Raw genomic sequence first — 16,943 nt, forward strand, 5'->3', positions numbered from 1 at the left:
TACCTAGATACCTCCCAATACAACTACCCAATACAACTACCTAGATACCTCCCAATACAACTACCTAGATTTCTTTACCTAGATACCCCCAATACAACTACCTAGATACCCCCAATACAACTACCTAGATACCTCCAATACAACTACCTAGATACCCCCAATACAACTACCTAGATACCCCCAATACAACTACCTAGATACCCCCAATACAACTACCTAGATACCCCCAAAACAACTACCTAGATACCCCCAATACAACTACCTAGATACCCCCAATACAACTACCTAGATACCAATACAACTACCAGATACAAAACAACTACCTAGATACCCCCAATACAACTACCTAGATACCCCCAATACAACTACCTAGATACCTCCAATACAACTACCTAGATACCCCCAATACAACTACCTAGATACCTCCAATACAACTACCTAGATACCCCCCAATACAACTACCTAGATACCTCCCAATACAACTACCTCTTTCTTTACCTAGATACCCCCAATACAACTACCTAGATACCCCCAATACAACCACCTAGATACCTCCAATACAACTACCTAGATACCCCCAATACAACTACCTAGATACCCCCAATACAACTACCTAGATACCCCCAATACAACTACCTAGATACCCCCAATACAACTACCTAGATACCCCCAATACAACTACCTAGATACCCCCCAATACAACTACCTAGATACCCCCCAAAACAACTACCTAGATACCTCCAATACAACTACCTACTATCACACTCAACTGAACGTCGTGATTAGTGTAGTGTTAGCTAGCTACATAGCTAGCTACATAGTTGTCTTTGCTGTCTTCGTATCCAAGATAATTGTGTAGCTTAGAGTGTGGAGTCTTAGAGTGATAATTGCGTTATTATCGTATTTCGTCGCCCTCCTATCTGCCTACCAGCTAGCATACGTTCACCGGCTACCGTAGCACTGTAGTAACTATCACACTCAACCGAACGACTTGATTAGTGTAGTATTAGATAGCTACATAGTTGTCTTTGCTGTCTTCGTATCCAAGATAATTGTGTAGTTTAGAGTGTGTAGTCTTAGAGTGATTATCTTAATTCACCGAGGTTAGCTAGCCAGCTATTTTGTCGTCCTTAACGTAGGAGACACTCCTAGCTAGCCAATAGCCAGCCAACGTCTACTGAATAGAACTTTCGCATTCCGGTCGCATTCCGCGTCGCTCCACAGGTAGTATCACTTTTTCACTTCATTTCATTACAGTCCCAACGGTGTGATTTGTTTGATCGTAGCTAGCTACATAGCTAGCTACATAGCCGTCTTTGTTTCAAAGATAATTGTGTAGTCTAGAGCGATTTTCTAGGTTAGCTAGCCAGCTATTGTCGTTCTCCTACGCAACGTAACGTAACCAACACTGCTAGCTAGCCAGCTAGCTCCCGATAAGCAGCATTGTAGAAACTTCACACTCAACGGTACGACTTGATTAGGGTAGTGTCAACAACGCAGCTAGCCTACCCCAGCAGTACTCTATCATTTTAATCATTTTAGTCAATTAGATTCTTGCTACGTAAGCTTAACTTTCTGAACATTCGAGACGTGTAGTCCACTTGTCATTCCAATCTCCTCTGCATTAGCGTAGCCTCTTCTCTAGCCTGTCAACTATGTGTCTGTCTATCCCTGTTCTCTCCTCTCTGCACAGACCATACAAACGCTCCACACCGCATGGCCGCAGCCACCCTAATCTGGTGGTCCCAGCGCGCACGACCCACGTGGAGTTCCAGGTCTCCGGTAGCCTCTGGAACTGCCGATCTGCGGCCAACAAGGCAGAGTTCATCTCAGCCTATGTCTCCCTCCAGTCCCTCGACTTCTTGGCTCTGACGGAAACATGGATCACCACAGACAACACCGCTACTCCTACTGCTCTCTCTTCGTCCGCCCACGTGCTCTCGCACACCCCGAGAGCTTCTGGTCAGCGGGGTGGTGGCACCGGGATCCTCATCTCTCCCAAGTGGTCATTCTCTCTTTCTCCCTTACCCATCTGTCTATCGCCTCCTTTGAATTCCATGCTGTCACAGTTACCAGCCCTTTCAAGCTTAACATCCTTATCATTTATCGCCCTCCAGGTTCCCTCGGAGAGTTCATCAATGAGCTTGATGCCTTGATAAGCTCCTTTCCTGAGGACGGCTCACCTCTCACAGTTCTGGGCGACTTTAACCTCCCCACGTCTACCTTTGACTCATTCCTCTCTGCCTCCTTCTTTCCACTCCTCTCCTCTTTTGACCTCACCCTCTCACCTTCCCCCCTACTCACAAGGCAGGCAATACGCTCGACCTCATCTTTACTAGATGCTGTTCCTCCACTAACCTCATTGCAACTCCCCTCCAAGTCTCCGACCACTACCTTGTATCCTTTTCCCTCTCACTCTCATCCAACACTTCCCACACTGCCCCTACTCGGATGGTATCGCGCCGTCCCAACCTTCGCTCTCTCTCCCCGCTACTCTCTCCTCTTCCATCCTATCATCTCTTCCCTCTGCTCAAACCTTCTCCAACCTATCTCCTGATTCTGCCTCCTCAACCCTCCTCTCCTCCCTTTCTGCATCCTTTGACTCTCTATGTCCCCTATCCTCCAGGCCGGCTCGGTCCTCCCCTCCCGCTCCGTGGCTCGACGACTCATTGCGAGCTCACAGAACAGGGCTCCGGGCAGCCGAGCGGAAATGGAGGAAAACTCGCCTCCCTGCAGACCTGGCATCCTTTCACTCCCTCCTCTCTACATTTTCCTCCTCTGTCTCTGCTGCTAAAGCCACTTTCTACCACTCTAAATTCCAAGCATCTGCCTCTAACCCTAGGAAGCTCTTTGCCACCTTCTCCTCCCTCTTGAATCCTCCTCCCCCCCCCCCCTCCTCCCTCTCTGCAGATGACTTCGTCAACCATTTTGAAAAGAAGGTCGACGACATCCGATCCTCGTTTGCTAAGTCAAACGACACCGCTGGTTCTGCTCACACTGCCCTACCCTGTGCTCTGACCTCTTTCTCCCCTCTCTCTCCAGATGACATCTCGCGTCTTGTGACGGCCGGCCGCCCAACAACCTGCCCGCTTGACCCTATCCCCTCCTCTCTTCTCCAGACCATCTCCGGTGACCTTCTCCCTTACCTCACCTCGCTCATCAACTCATCCCTGACCGCTGGCTACGTCCCTCCCGTCTTCAAGAGAGCGAGAGTTGCACCCCTTCTGAAAAAACCTACACTCGATCCCTCCGATGTCAACAACTACAGACCAGTATCCCTTCTTTCTTTTCTCTCCAAAACTCTTGAACGTGCCGTCCTTGGCCAGCTCTCCCGCTATCTCTCTCAGAATGACCTTCTTGATCCAAATCAGTCAGGTTTCAAGACTAGTCATTCAACTGAGACTGCTCTTCTCTGTATCACGGAGGCGCTCCGCACTGCTAAAGCTAACTCTCTCTCCTCTGCTCTCATCCTTCTAGACCTATCGGCTGCCTTCGATACTGTGAACCATCAGATCCTCCTCTCCACCCTCTCCGAGTTGGGCATCTCCGGCGCGGCCCACGCTTGGATTGCGTCCTACCTGACAGGTCGCTCCTACCAGGTGGCGTGGCGAGAATCCGTCTCCTCACCACGTGCTCTCACCACTGGTGTCCCCCAGGGCTCTGTTCTAGGCCCTCTCCTATTCTCGCTATACACCAAGTCACTTGGCTCTGTCATAACCTCACATGGTCTCTCCTATCATTGCTATGCAGACGACACACAATTAATCTTCTCCTTTCCCCCTTCTGACGACCAGGTGGCGAATCGCATCTCTGCATGTCTGGCAGACATATCAGTGTGGATGACGGATCATCACCTCAAGCTGAACCTCGGCAAGACGGAGCTGCTCTTCCTCCCGGGAAGGACTGCCCGTTCCATGATCTCGCCATCACGGTTGACAACTCCATTGTGTCCTCGTCCCAGAGCGCTAAGAACCTTGGCGTGATCCTGGACAACACCCTGTCGTTCTCAAATAACATCAAGGCGGTGGCCCGTTCCTGTAGGTTCATGCTCTACAACATCCGCAGAGTACGACCCTGCCTCACACAGGAAGCGGCGCAGGTCCTAATCCAGGCACTTGTCATCTCCCGTCTGGATTACTGCAACTCGCTGCTGGCTGGGCTCCCTGCCTGTGCCATTAAACCCCTACAACTCATCCAGAACGCCGCAGCCCGTCTGGTGTTCAACCTTCCCAAGTTCTCTCACGTCACCCCGCTCCTCCGCTCTCTCCACTGGCTTCCAGTTGAAGCTCGCATCCGCTACAAGACCATGGTGCTTGCCTACGGAGCTGTGAGGGAACGGCACCTCACTACCTCCAGGCTCTGATCAGGCCCTACACCCAAACAAGGGCACTGCGTTCATCCACCTCTGGCCTGCTCGCCTCCCTACCACTGAGGAAGTACAGTTCCCGCTCAGCCCAGTCAAAACTGTTCGCTGCTCTGGCCCCCAATGGTGGAACAAACTCCCTCACGACGCCAGGACAGCGGAGTCAATCACCACCTTCCGGAGACACCTGAAACCCCACCTCTTTAAGGAATACCTAGGATAGGATAAAGTAATCCTTCTCCCCCCTTAAAAGACCTAGATGCACTATTGTAAAAAGTTCCACCTAGATGCACTATTGTAAAGACTTAAATGGCTGTTCCACTGGATGTCATAATCTCTTTCTGTACCTAGATACCTCCCAATACAAAAGCACCAATTTGTAAGTCGCTTTCTGGATAAGACCTCTTTCTGCGTCTGCTAAATGACTTAAATGTAATGTAAATGTAAATGTACCCCCCAATACAACTACCTCTTTCTGTACCTAGATACCTCCCAATACAACTATCTCTTTCTGTACCTAGATACCTCCCAATACAACTACCTAGATACACCCCAATACAACTACCTCTTTCTGTACCTAGATACACCCCAATACAACTACCTCTTTCTGTACCTAGATACCTCCCAATACAACTACCTAGATACACCCCAATACAAACCTCTTTCTGTACCTAGATACCCCCAATACAACTACCTAGATACCCCAATACAACTACCTAGATATCCCCAATACAACTACCTAGATACCCCCAATACAACTACCTAGATACCCCCAATACAACTACTTCTTTCTTTACCTAGATACCCCCCAATACAACTACCTAGATACCCCAATACAACTACCTAGATACCCCCAATACAACTACCTCTTTCTTTACCTAGATACCCCCAATACAACTACCTAGATACCCCCAATACAACTACCTAGATACCCCCAATACAACTACCTAATACAATACAACTACCTCTTTCTGTACCTAGATACAACTACCTCTTTCCCAACTCCCAATACAACTACCTAGATACCCCCAATACAACTGTACCTAGATACCCCCAATACAACTACCTAGATACCACCAATACAACTACCTAGATACCCCCAATACAACTACCTAGATACCCCCAATACAACTACCTAGATACCCCCAATACAACTACCTAGATACCCCCAATACAACTACCTAGATACCCTCCAATACAACTACCTAGATTCCCTCCAATACAACTACCTAGATACCTCCAATACAACTACCTAGATACCCCCAATACAACTACCTAGATACCCCCAATACAACTACCTAGATACCCCCCAATACAACTACCTAGATACCTCCCAATACAACTACCTAGATACACCCCAATACAACTACCTCTTTCTGTACCTAGATACACCCCAATACAACTACCTCTTTCTGTACCTAGATACACCCCAATACAACTACCTCTTTCTGTACCTAGATACACCCCAATACAACTACCTCTTTCTGTACCTAGATACACCCCAATACAACTACCTCTTTCTGTACCTAGATACACCCCAATACAACTACCTCTTTCTGTACCTAGATACACCCCAATACAACTACCTCTTTCTGTACCTAGATACCCCCCAATACAACTACCTCTTTCTGTACCTAGATACCTCCCAATACAACTACCTCTTTCTGTACCTAGATACCTCCCAATACAACTACCTAGATACACCCCAATACAACTACCTCTTTCTGTACCTAGATACACCCCAATACAACTACCTCTTTCTGTACCTAGATACCTCCCAATACAACTACCTAGATACACCCCAATACAACTACCTCTTTCTGTACCTAGATACCCCCCAATACAACTACCTAGATACCTCCCAATACAACTACCTAGATATCCCCAATACAACTACCTAGATACCCCCAATACAACTACCTAGATACCCCCCAATACAACTACTTCTTTCTTTACCTAGATACCCCCAATACAACTACCTAGATACCCCCAATACAACTACCTAGACACCCCCAATACAACTACCTCTTTCTTTACCTAGATACCCCCCAATACAACTACCTAGATACCCCCAATACAACTACCTAGATACCCCCAATACAACTACCTAATACCCCCAATACAACTACCTAGATACCCCCAATACAACTACCTAGATACCTCCAATACAACTACCTAGATACCCCCAATACAACTACCTAGATACCCCCCAATACAACTACCTAGATACCACCAAAACAACTACCTAGATACCCCCAATACAACTACCTAGATACCCCCAATATAACTACCTAGATATCCCCAATACAACTACCTAGATACCCCCAATACAACTACCTAGATACCCTCCAATACAACTACCTAGATACCTCCAATACAACTACCTAGATACCTCCAAAACAACTACCTAGATTCCCTCCAATACAACTACCTAGATACCTCCAATACAACTACCTAGATACCCCCAATACAACTACCTAGACCCCCAATACAACTACCTAGATACCCCCCAATACAACTACCTAGATACCTCCCAATACAACTACCTAGATACACCCCAATACAACTACCTCTTTCTGTACCTAGATACACCCCAATACAACTACCTCTTTCTGTACCTAGATACACCCCAATACAACTACCTCTTTCTGTACCTAGATACACCCCAATACAACTACCTCTTTCTGTACCTAGATACACCCCAATACAACTACCTCTTTCTGTACCTAGATACACCCCAATACAACTACCTCTTTCTGTACCTAGATACACCCCAATACAACTACCTCTTTCTGTACCTAGATACACCCCAATACAACTACCTCTTTCTGTACCTAGATACACCCCAATACAGCTACCTCTTTCTGTACCTAGATACCCCCCAATACAACTACCTCTTTCTGTACCTAGATACCTCCCAATACAACTACCTCGTTCTGTAGGGAATAGGGTGCCATTTGGTTTGCAGTAATAGACAACGGTCAACTCAGTCCTAAGGACAAAGCACAGACTCCCCGAGGCACGACCACTTCCCCCTTTATAGAGGGTCACTGAAACCAATGAGGGAAGAAGGTATAATTTTACCACCTCTCTTTCTCCTCCCTCCTTTTTCCTTCTCTTGTTACTCGCCTTTCTTTCTTTAAAGGTTTCCTCCCTTATGTTCTCCTCCTTCTTCTTTCTTGGTTTTTCTTGTTTCCTCACTATCCGGAATGAGACAGAGCTCTGATATCTTGTCAACCTATATTAATCTGTTTTCTCTCAATCTCTCTATCCCTTCCATCACTCTATATCTCTGTCCCCTGGCATAGGCAGGGAGGTGTGCCAGGTTAGAGTGACCCGAGTGCTGTTAGAGCAATAACGTTGTTTACTCATCCCTCTTTCTCTCTATCTTTCCCTGTACATGTCTGTCTGTCTGTCTGTCTGTCTGTCTGTCTGTCTGTCTGTCTGTCTGTCTGTCTGTCTGTCTGTCTGTCTGTCTGTCTGTCTGTCTGTCTGTCTGTCTGTCTGTCTGTATGCTTATCTGTGTGTCTGTCTGTCTATCTGTCTGTCTGTATGCTTATCTGTCTGTCTGTCTGTCTGTCTGTCTGTCTGTCTGTCTGTCTGTCTGTCTGTCTGTCTGTCTGTCTGTCTGTATGCTTATATGTGTGTCTGTCTGTCTGTCTGCCTATCTGTCTGTCTGTCACCTTGTCTGTCTGTCTGTATGCTTATCTGTGTGTCTGTCTGTCTGTATGCTTGTCTGTGTGTCTGTCTGCGTGCGTGCGTGGGTGCGCGCATGCGTGGGTGGGTGCGCGCGTGCGTGGGTGGGTGCGGTGTACGTGCGTGGGTGGGTGCGGTGTACGTGTGTGGGTGGGTGCGTGCATGGGTGGGTGCGTGGGTGGATGGGTGCGTGGGTGGATGGGTGCGTGGGTGGATGGGTGCGTGCCTGCGTGGGTGCGTGGGTGTGTGTGTACGTGCGTGGGTGGGTGGGCGTGTGGGTGGATGCATGCGTGCGTGGGTGGGTGCGTGCGTGCGTGGGTGGGTGCGTGCGTGCGTGGGTGGGTGCATGCGTGGGTGCGTGGATGGGTGCGTGGGTGGAAGGGTGCGTGGGTGGATGGGTGCGTGCGTGGGTGCGTGGGTGGATGGTGTTGGATCCTGTATTTTACATTATAGCCATTAGATATATATGATTAAATATTATCTGATGTTGGTTGTGTGAGGTGTCTGCATTTGTGCACTGGAGCATCATTATGAGATTAAACAACTGCTTGCTACTTGCCTGTTTGTGTGTGACAAGAACTGAGTAACATGGTGTGACCTGCATGTTGCAAAACGGTAGATAACAGCCCAGCAGATGCTTTGTCCTTGTGTTTGTATGTAACAATATTGAGCACATGGTGTGACTTGCTGTATCTTACAAAGTTGTGATAGGGAGGGGTGGTCATCATGAGGTTTAACTGAGATGGAAAAATACTGAACAACACAATAGCAGGAACTGAGCAACTGTTCTAACTAGGCTGCGATACCAGAACAGTAAGGATCTATACATCGACGGAGGGAGGACTCCAAGAAGCGCCAAGAGGCGGGGACCCGCCTGAGCGCCTGCAATAGGCTGGGCAAGTTTAAACCACACCCAGCCTCTACTGTGATAGGCCAACAGACGGGTTGGAACTATGTCTATCACAGTATAAAGAATACTGTTTTACATACGTCTTGTCAGTTCTCTGTTCTGCCCTGCATGGTATTACAGTGAGCCTGTATATACGAAAGTTGCATTTGCCATTTATTACTTAGCTAATAAAAAATACATAGTATAAAATCGGTGACTCATTGTTATATTTATCCTGATACCAGATTTGAATTTACGCAACCCTAACAGTGGGTGGGTGGGTGCGTGGGTGGATGGGTGCGTGGGTGGGTGGGTGCGTGGGTGCTTGTGGGTACGTGTGGGTGCTTGTGTGACACTCTAAAGGAGGAACATGTCTTCTCTCTTTCCCATCCAGCTGTATCCTTCCCCTCTCCTATTCTTCTTCCCTCCATTAGAGCTGATGATGTAACGGCTCCCATACGACTCAGACTCTGATATACCTTTCACTATGCTTCTTCAGACAAACACACACATGGATGCACACAGTCACATTAATGTTGGATTATGCTTAATCAATTCTCAACAGAGGCCTACTGGCACGGACAGGTTGAAAAAAATCATCCCTTGCTTTCTCTTTACACCCCGCCCCCGCCCCCCTCTCTCTCTCCCTCTCTCTCTCCCTCTCTCTCTCTCTCCTCTCTCCCTCTCTCTCTCTCTCTCTCCCTCTCTCCCTCTCCCTCTGTCTCTCTCTCCCTCCCTCTCTCTCTCCCTCCTCCTCTCTCTCCTCTCTCTCTCTCTCTCTCTCCTCTCTCTCCTCTCTCTCCTCTCCCTCCCTCTCCTCCCTCCCCCTCCCTCCCTCCCTCCCTCCGTCCCTCCTCTCATCCCTTTCTCTCTCCCCCCTCCCTCCCTCCTCATTTTCTCCCTCTCCTCTCTCTCTCTCTCCTCTCTCTCTCCCTCTCTCCTCTCCCTCCTCTCTCTCCCTCCCTCTCTCCCCTCCCTCTCTCTCTCTCTCTCTCTCTCTCCCTCTCTCTCTCTCTCCTCTCCCTCTCCCTCCCTCCCTCCCTCCCTCCCTCCCTCCTCTCATTTTCTCACACCCCTCTCTCTCTCTCTCTCCCTCTCTCTCCCTCCCTCTCTCTCTCTCTCTCTCTCTCTCTCTCTCTCCCTCTCTCTCTCATTTTCTCTCTCTCTCTCTCTCTCTCTCTCTCATTTCTCTCTCCCTCTCTCTCTCTCTCTCTCTCTCTCTCTCTCTCTCTCTCATTTCTCTCTCCCTCTCCTCATTTTTCTCTCTCCCTCCCTCCCTCCCTCTCTCCTCTCATTTTCTCTCTCTCCCTCTCCCTCTCTCCTCTCATTTTCTCTCTCTCTCTATCTCTCTCTCTCTCTCTCTTTTCTTTATTTATATTCCTGACATTAGTTCATTCACATTCTAAGAGCCTACTCTTTTTTTTTCTTTACCTGTTTTGTATGCAGTTATTGAATTCTGTGAGTTTTCTCTAACAAGACACACACACACACACACACAGCCGGTCAGGGCCAGTCCAGCATCTACCGCTCTGTCCAGTGGAGAGGTTGCTAAGATACAGCAGCAATGGTTTCTAACATGGCAGTATGAAGTAAAAATGAACCTCTTGTCACAGACAGTTGAAGCCTACAACCAAACAGAGATATAGCAGTATATTATTTTCTAGTATAGACTATTTAGCTGTATCAACCATAGATTATATAGAGATCCTGGGATAGATAGAGTATATTATTTTCTAGTATAGACTATTTAGCTGTATCAACCATAGATTATATAGAGATCCTGGTAAAAACATGTTTTTCCACCTTTATTTAACTAGGCAAATCAGTTAAGAACAAACTATTTTTAGCTAGGAACAGTGGGTTACTGCCTTGTTCAGAACCATAGATTATATCGATCTTGCAACCTTTCGTTTAACTAGTCCAACGCTCTAACCACTAGGCTACCCTGTCTCTGTCTGACTCTTTGGTTTTGGTTCTTTATTAATATTTCAGCAGAGCAGAGAGACACAGGGGATGAGATATATAAGGAACACACACACACTTGTTCAGGGGCACACACACAATTTGTACCACACACACACACACGGGGATTCGACACACACACACACACACACACACACACACACACACACACACACACACACACACACACACACACACACACACACACACACACACACACACACACACACACACACACACACACACACACACACACACACACACACACACACACACACACACACACACACACACACACACACACACACACACACACACACACACACACACACACACACACACACACACACACACACACACACACACACACACACACACACACACACACACACACACACACACACACACACACACACACACACACACACACACACACACACACACACACACACACACACACACACACACACACACACACACACACACACACACACACACACACACACACACACACACACACACACACACACACACACACACACACACACACACACACACACACACACACACACACACACACACACACACACACACACACACACACACACACACACACACACACACACACACACACACACACACACACACACACACACACACACACACACACACACACACACACACACACACACACACACACACACACACACACACACACACACACACACACACACACACACACACACACACACACACACACACACACACACACACACACACACACACACACACACACACACACACACACACACACACACACACACACACACACACACACACACACACACACACACACACACACACACACACACACACACACACACACACACACACACACACACACACACACACACACACACACACACACACACACACACACACACACACACACACACACACACACACACACACACACACACACACACACACACACACACACACACACACACACACACACACACACACACACACACACACACACACACACACACACACACACACACACACACACACACACACACACACACACACACACACACACACACACACACACACACACACACACACACACACACACACACACACACACACACACACACACACACACACACACACACACACACACACACACACACACACACACACACACACACACACACACACACACACACACACACACACACACACACACACACACACACACACACACACACACACACACACACACACACACACACACACACACACACACACACACACACACACACACACACACACACACACACACACACACACACACACACACACACACACACACACACACACACACACAGAGGAGGAGATGAAGGGCATCTGACCTGAATAATACATGAGTATCAAACAGGGTACCTGAGGGTGGCTAAATGTTTACTGGGATGTCTCAAAACATGTTGGTTATTACAGCGATTGTTACATAAGTAGGTTCCTGTGTGTGGGAAAGAGAGACGACACAGAGTCTAACGTGAGACATTGTGTGTGTTGTCAGAGGACAAGGTGACCTGATCAGAGGTCAGTCTTTGAGTAAGCAGCTGCTTCTGTCCAGATTGCAACACACACTACCCGTGTAATAATCTGTCAACAACTAAATCTGTCCCTCTCTCGCTTTTCCCTCCTCTGCCAAAATCTCCCTCGTTCTTTTCCCTCCTTTCACTAATCCTGCTTTCTTTCTCTGTCAAAATCCTTGTATTTTCCCTTGTCAAAACTGTGCTACTTTCCCCTCCTGTCAAAATCTTGCATTCTCACCCCCCCTATAGTTTCTTTTCAGATAAATGATTTAGTCAAATATGTCTCCCTGATATCCAACCATAAAGAAAATGACTTCTATCCCCTATATACACTGAGTGGACAAAACATTAAGAACACCTGCTCTTTCCCTGACAGACTGACCAGGTGAATCCAGGTGAAAGCTATGATCCCTTATTGATGTCACTTGTTAAATCCACTTCAATCAGTGTTTAAGAAGGATTTTTAAGCATTGAGACATGGATTGTGTATGTATGCCTTTCAGAGGTTGAATGGACAAGACATGTAAGTGTCATTGAACAGCTGTGGTAGTAAGTGCCAGGTGCACTGGTTTGTGTCAAGAACCGCAACGCTGCTGGGTTTTTCACACTCAACAGTTTCTTGTGTGTATCAAGAATGGTCCACCACCCAAAGGACATCCAGCCAACTTGACACAACTGTGAAAAGTATTGGAGTCAACATGGACCAGCATCCCTGTGGAACGCTGTCAACACCTTGTAGAGTCCATGTCCTGACGAACTGAGTCTGTTCTGAGGGCAAAAAAAGTCAAAGTCCTTTCTCAAGCTGCTGCCTATAGCAACCATATTCTATCCCCATGTAACCATGTCCCTATAGCAACCATATTCTATCCCCATGTAACCATGTCCCTATAGCAACCATATTCTATCCCCATGTAACTATGTCCCTATAGCAACCATATTCTATCCCCATGTAAACATGTCCCTATAGCAACCATATTCTATCCCCATGTAACCATGTCCCAAAAGAAACCATATTCTTTCCCCATGTAGCCATGTCCCTATAACAACCATATTCTATCCCCATGTAACCATGTCCCTATAGAAACCATATTCTATCCCCATGTAACCATGTCCCTATAGAAACCAACCAGGTCTCTAGTAACCAATGAGTGTTAGGACATTCTGTAATCCCAAGAACATGTCTTCCACAAAACAAATCATCAAGTCTCTGTCTCCCCTTCCCAAAATTGGTTACCCCCCCTCTCTATGTACCATTTAAAGAAGATAGAAAGAAGATAGTTATCAGATAGAGAAAGATGAGACATATTTCCCTCAGATTACACAGATCCACAAAGAATTCGAAAACAAATCCAATTTTGATAAACTCTCATATCTACTGGGTGAAATTCCAGTGTGCCATCACAGCAGCACGATTTGTGACCTGTTGCCACGAGAAAAGGGCAGCCAGTGAAGAACAAACACCATTGTAAATACAACCCATATTTATGCTTATTTATTTTATATTGTGTCCTTTAACCATTTGTACATTGTTAAAACACTGTATATATATAATATGACATTTGTAATGTCTTTATTGTTTTGAAACTTCTGTATGTGTAATGTTTACTGTTAATTTTTTATTGTTTATTTCACTTTATATATTATCTACCTCACTTGCTTTGGCAATGTTAACACATGTTTCCCATGCCAATAAAGCCCTTGAATTGAAATTGAATTGAAAGATGTGAAAGAAAGGCTCTACGACACAGACAACTAGACAGTAACACTCATAGTGAGTACATTTCTCAGTACAATTCAGGTTTTATTTCACAATCAGTTCATTTCAAACAGAAAATTGCCAGTATCACCCTGTCAGCTACAAATACTAACAAATTGTTTGTCAATAACAGTTGTATGTACTGTATCTGTAAAAAACAGAAAAATATTTTTAAAATCCAATCGGCATCAAAGTATTTACACATACTTACAATTATAAAATACTAAAACATATTGAATGGAATGAATGAGAAGTGTTACACACACACACACACACACACACACACACACACACATGGGTATTGGAGACCCTGGCTGCATTTAATTTGTGTCGAAGTGAATTCACACACAGCATTTTAAGAACAAGTCCAATTGGACAGGATACAGTAACTCAAGTCAGACGGGAGAGAATAAGAAAGAGAAAGCTAACCGACAGAGAGAGAGATGATCCATGGACAGATAGATAGTATTGAGTGTTGCAACTGAGGACAGACCATTTTTACATGCTACGCGCATCAGCGGTCCTGTTCTGTGAGCTTGTGTGGCCTACCACTTCGCGGCTGAGCCATTGTTGCTCCTAGACGTTTCCACTTCACAATAACAGCACTTACAGTTGACCGGGCCAGCTCTAGCAGGTCAGAAATTTGACGAACTGACTTGTTGGAAAGGTGGCATCCTATGACGGTGCCACGTTGAAAGTCACTGAGCTCTTCAGTAAGGCCATTCTACTTCCAATGCTTGTCTATAGAGATTGCATGGCTGTGTGCTCGAGTTTATACACCTGTCAGCGGGTGTGGCTGAAATAGCCAAATCCACTATACCTTTGTGTGTGTATATATAGTGTAGATGGACAGACAGATCTATAGATCTAATTTGGTTGTTGATGCTAGGAGCACTTCCAGACACACACGGCCAGGCTTCCTCCAAAGAACATGTAGAGCAGGTTCTTGACCTCGTGTGTCACCTCGAAGCCAAAGCCCTCGCCGATTACCACGTGCCACGAGCTGCCAAACTTCTTATCCATTGACTCCTTGATCATCTTCGCTGCACTCTAAGAGAGGGAGATGGAGTGGGAGGTGGGGGGGAGTGAAATGGGGGAGAGAGAGAGAGAGAGAGATTTGTCAAGTACAGTAACTCACCATAGGTATTGATGTCATGTTGCTAGTCACATCCAAACAAACTTTCCAGGTGTCATAGCTCTGCATTTTACACACACCTCATTGTTGGTGGCGAACTTCTCGCAGGCTGTGACACAGAGCTCCATGGTCTCCACTCTCATCTCCTCTGGCATGTCTGTGTGCTGCGGAGGGAAACAACATGTCATCACACACACACACCTTACCCTGATCTCTCTCTCTCTCACACACACACCTTACCCTGATCTCTCTCTCACACACACCTTACCCTGATCTCTCTCTCACACACACACACCTTACCCTGATCTCTCTCTCTCTCACACACCTTACCCTGATCTCTCTCTCTCTCTCACACACACACACACACACACCTCACCCTGATAAGAGGAAAGCTGTGCAGCCTTTTGTAGTCTGCCTCTTCTTTCTTACTCTCTGCTGTCTCTGCCATTCCACCCCACCGCTACAAACACAGAGACACTGGTTAAGGCTTAACTAGTTTCTTCATAGCTAGCTAAACGAATCAGTAACTTTGTAGCAAGCTAACTTAGCTAGCTACCTATATTTATTTTATTTCACCTTTATTTAACCAGGTAGGCTAGTTGAGAACAAGTTCTTATTTGCAACTGCGACCTGGCCAAGATAAAGCATAGCAATTTGACACATACAACAACACATGGAATAAACAAAACATAGTCAATAATACAGTAGAACCAAAGAAAACAAAAAGTCTATATACAGTGAGTGCAAATGAGGTAAGATAAGGGAGTTAAGGCAATAAATAGGCCATCGTGGCGAAGTAATTACAATATAGCAATTAAAACACTGGAATGGTAGATGTGCAGAAGATGAATGTGCAAGTAGAGATACTGGGGTGCAAAGGAGCAAGATAAATAAATAAATACAGTATGGGGATGAGGTAGGTAGATAGATAGATGGGCTGTTTACAGATGGGCTATGTACAGGTGCAGTGATCTGTGAGCTGCTCTGACAGCTGGTGCTTAAAGCTAGTGAGGGAGATATGAGTCTCCAGCTTCAGAGATTTTTGCAGTTCGTTCCAGTCATTGGCAGCAGAGAACTGGAAGGAAAGACAACCAAAGGAAGAATTGGCTTTGGGGGTGACAGGTGAGATATACCTGCTGGAGCGCGTGCTGCTATGGTGACCAGTGAGCTGAGATAAGGTGGGTCTTTACCTAGCAAAGACTTGTAGATGACCTGGAGCCAGTGGGTCTGGCGACGAGTATGAAGCGAGGGCCAGCCAACGAGAGCGTACAGGTCACAATGGTGGGTAGTGTATAGGGCTTTGGTGACAAAACGGATGGCACTGTGATAGACTGCATCCAGTTTGTTGAGTAGAGTGTTGGAGGCAATTTTATAGATGACATCACCGAAGACGAGGATCGGTAGGATGGTCAGTTTTAGGAGGGTATGTTTGGTAGCATGAGTGAAGGATGCTTTGTTGCGATATATGAAGCCAATTCTAGATTTAATTTTGGATTGGAGATGCTTAATGTGAGTCTGGAAGGAGAGTTTACAGTCTA

At 46.4% G+C, this 16,943-nt stretch overlaps 1 protein-coding gene across 3 annotated transcripts in view; it reads right to left on the reverse strand.

Annotated features, from left to right (window-relative positions):
• Positions 1-14,285: 14,285 nt before the first annotated feature.
• Positions 14,286-16,943, reverse strand: part of LOC115124922 (dynein axonemal light chain 4) — a 3,308-nt gene continuing 650 nt past the window's right edge. For 2 of the 3 annotated variants that reach the window (XM_029654419.2, XM_029654420.2), the window contains exons 2-4: positions 15,782-15,865; positions 15,486-15,569; positions 14,286-15,320 (exon numbers count right to left, since the gene is read on the reverse strand). In XM_029654419.2, coding sequence (XP_029510279.1) covers positions 15,156-15,320; positions 15,486-15,569; positions 15,782-15,853 — 321 coding nt within the window. In that variant the 5' untranslated portion in view covers positions 15,854-15,865 and the 3' untranslated portion in view covers positions 14,286-15,155. Of the gene's footprint in view, positions 15,321-15,485; positions 15,570-15,781; positions 15,866-15,981; positions 16,036-16,943 lie in introns of all 3 variants that reach the window. The other variant, XM_065001138.1, reaches the window with a different exon arrangement.

Source organism: Oncorhynchus nerka, linkage group LG15 (genome assembly GCF_034236695.1).
Source record: "Oncorhynchus nerka isolate Pitt River linkage group LG15, Oner_Uvic_2.0, whole genome shotgun sequence".
NCBI classification, from domain to species: Eukaryota; Metazoa; Chordata; class Actinopteri; order Salmoniformes; family Salmonidae; genus Oncorhynchus; species Oncorhynchus nerka.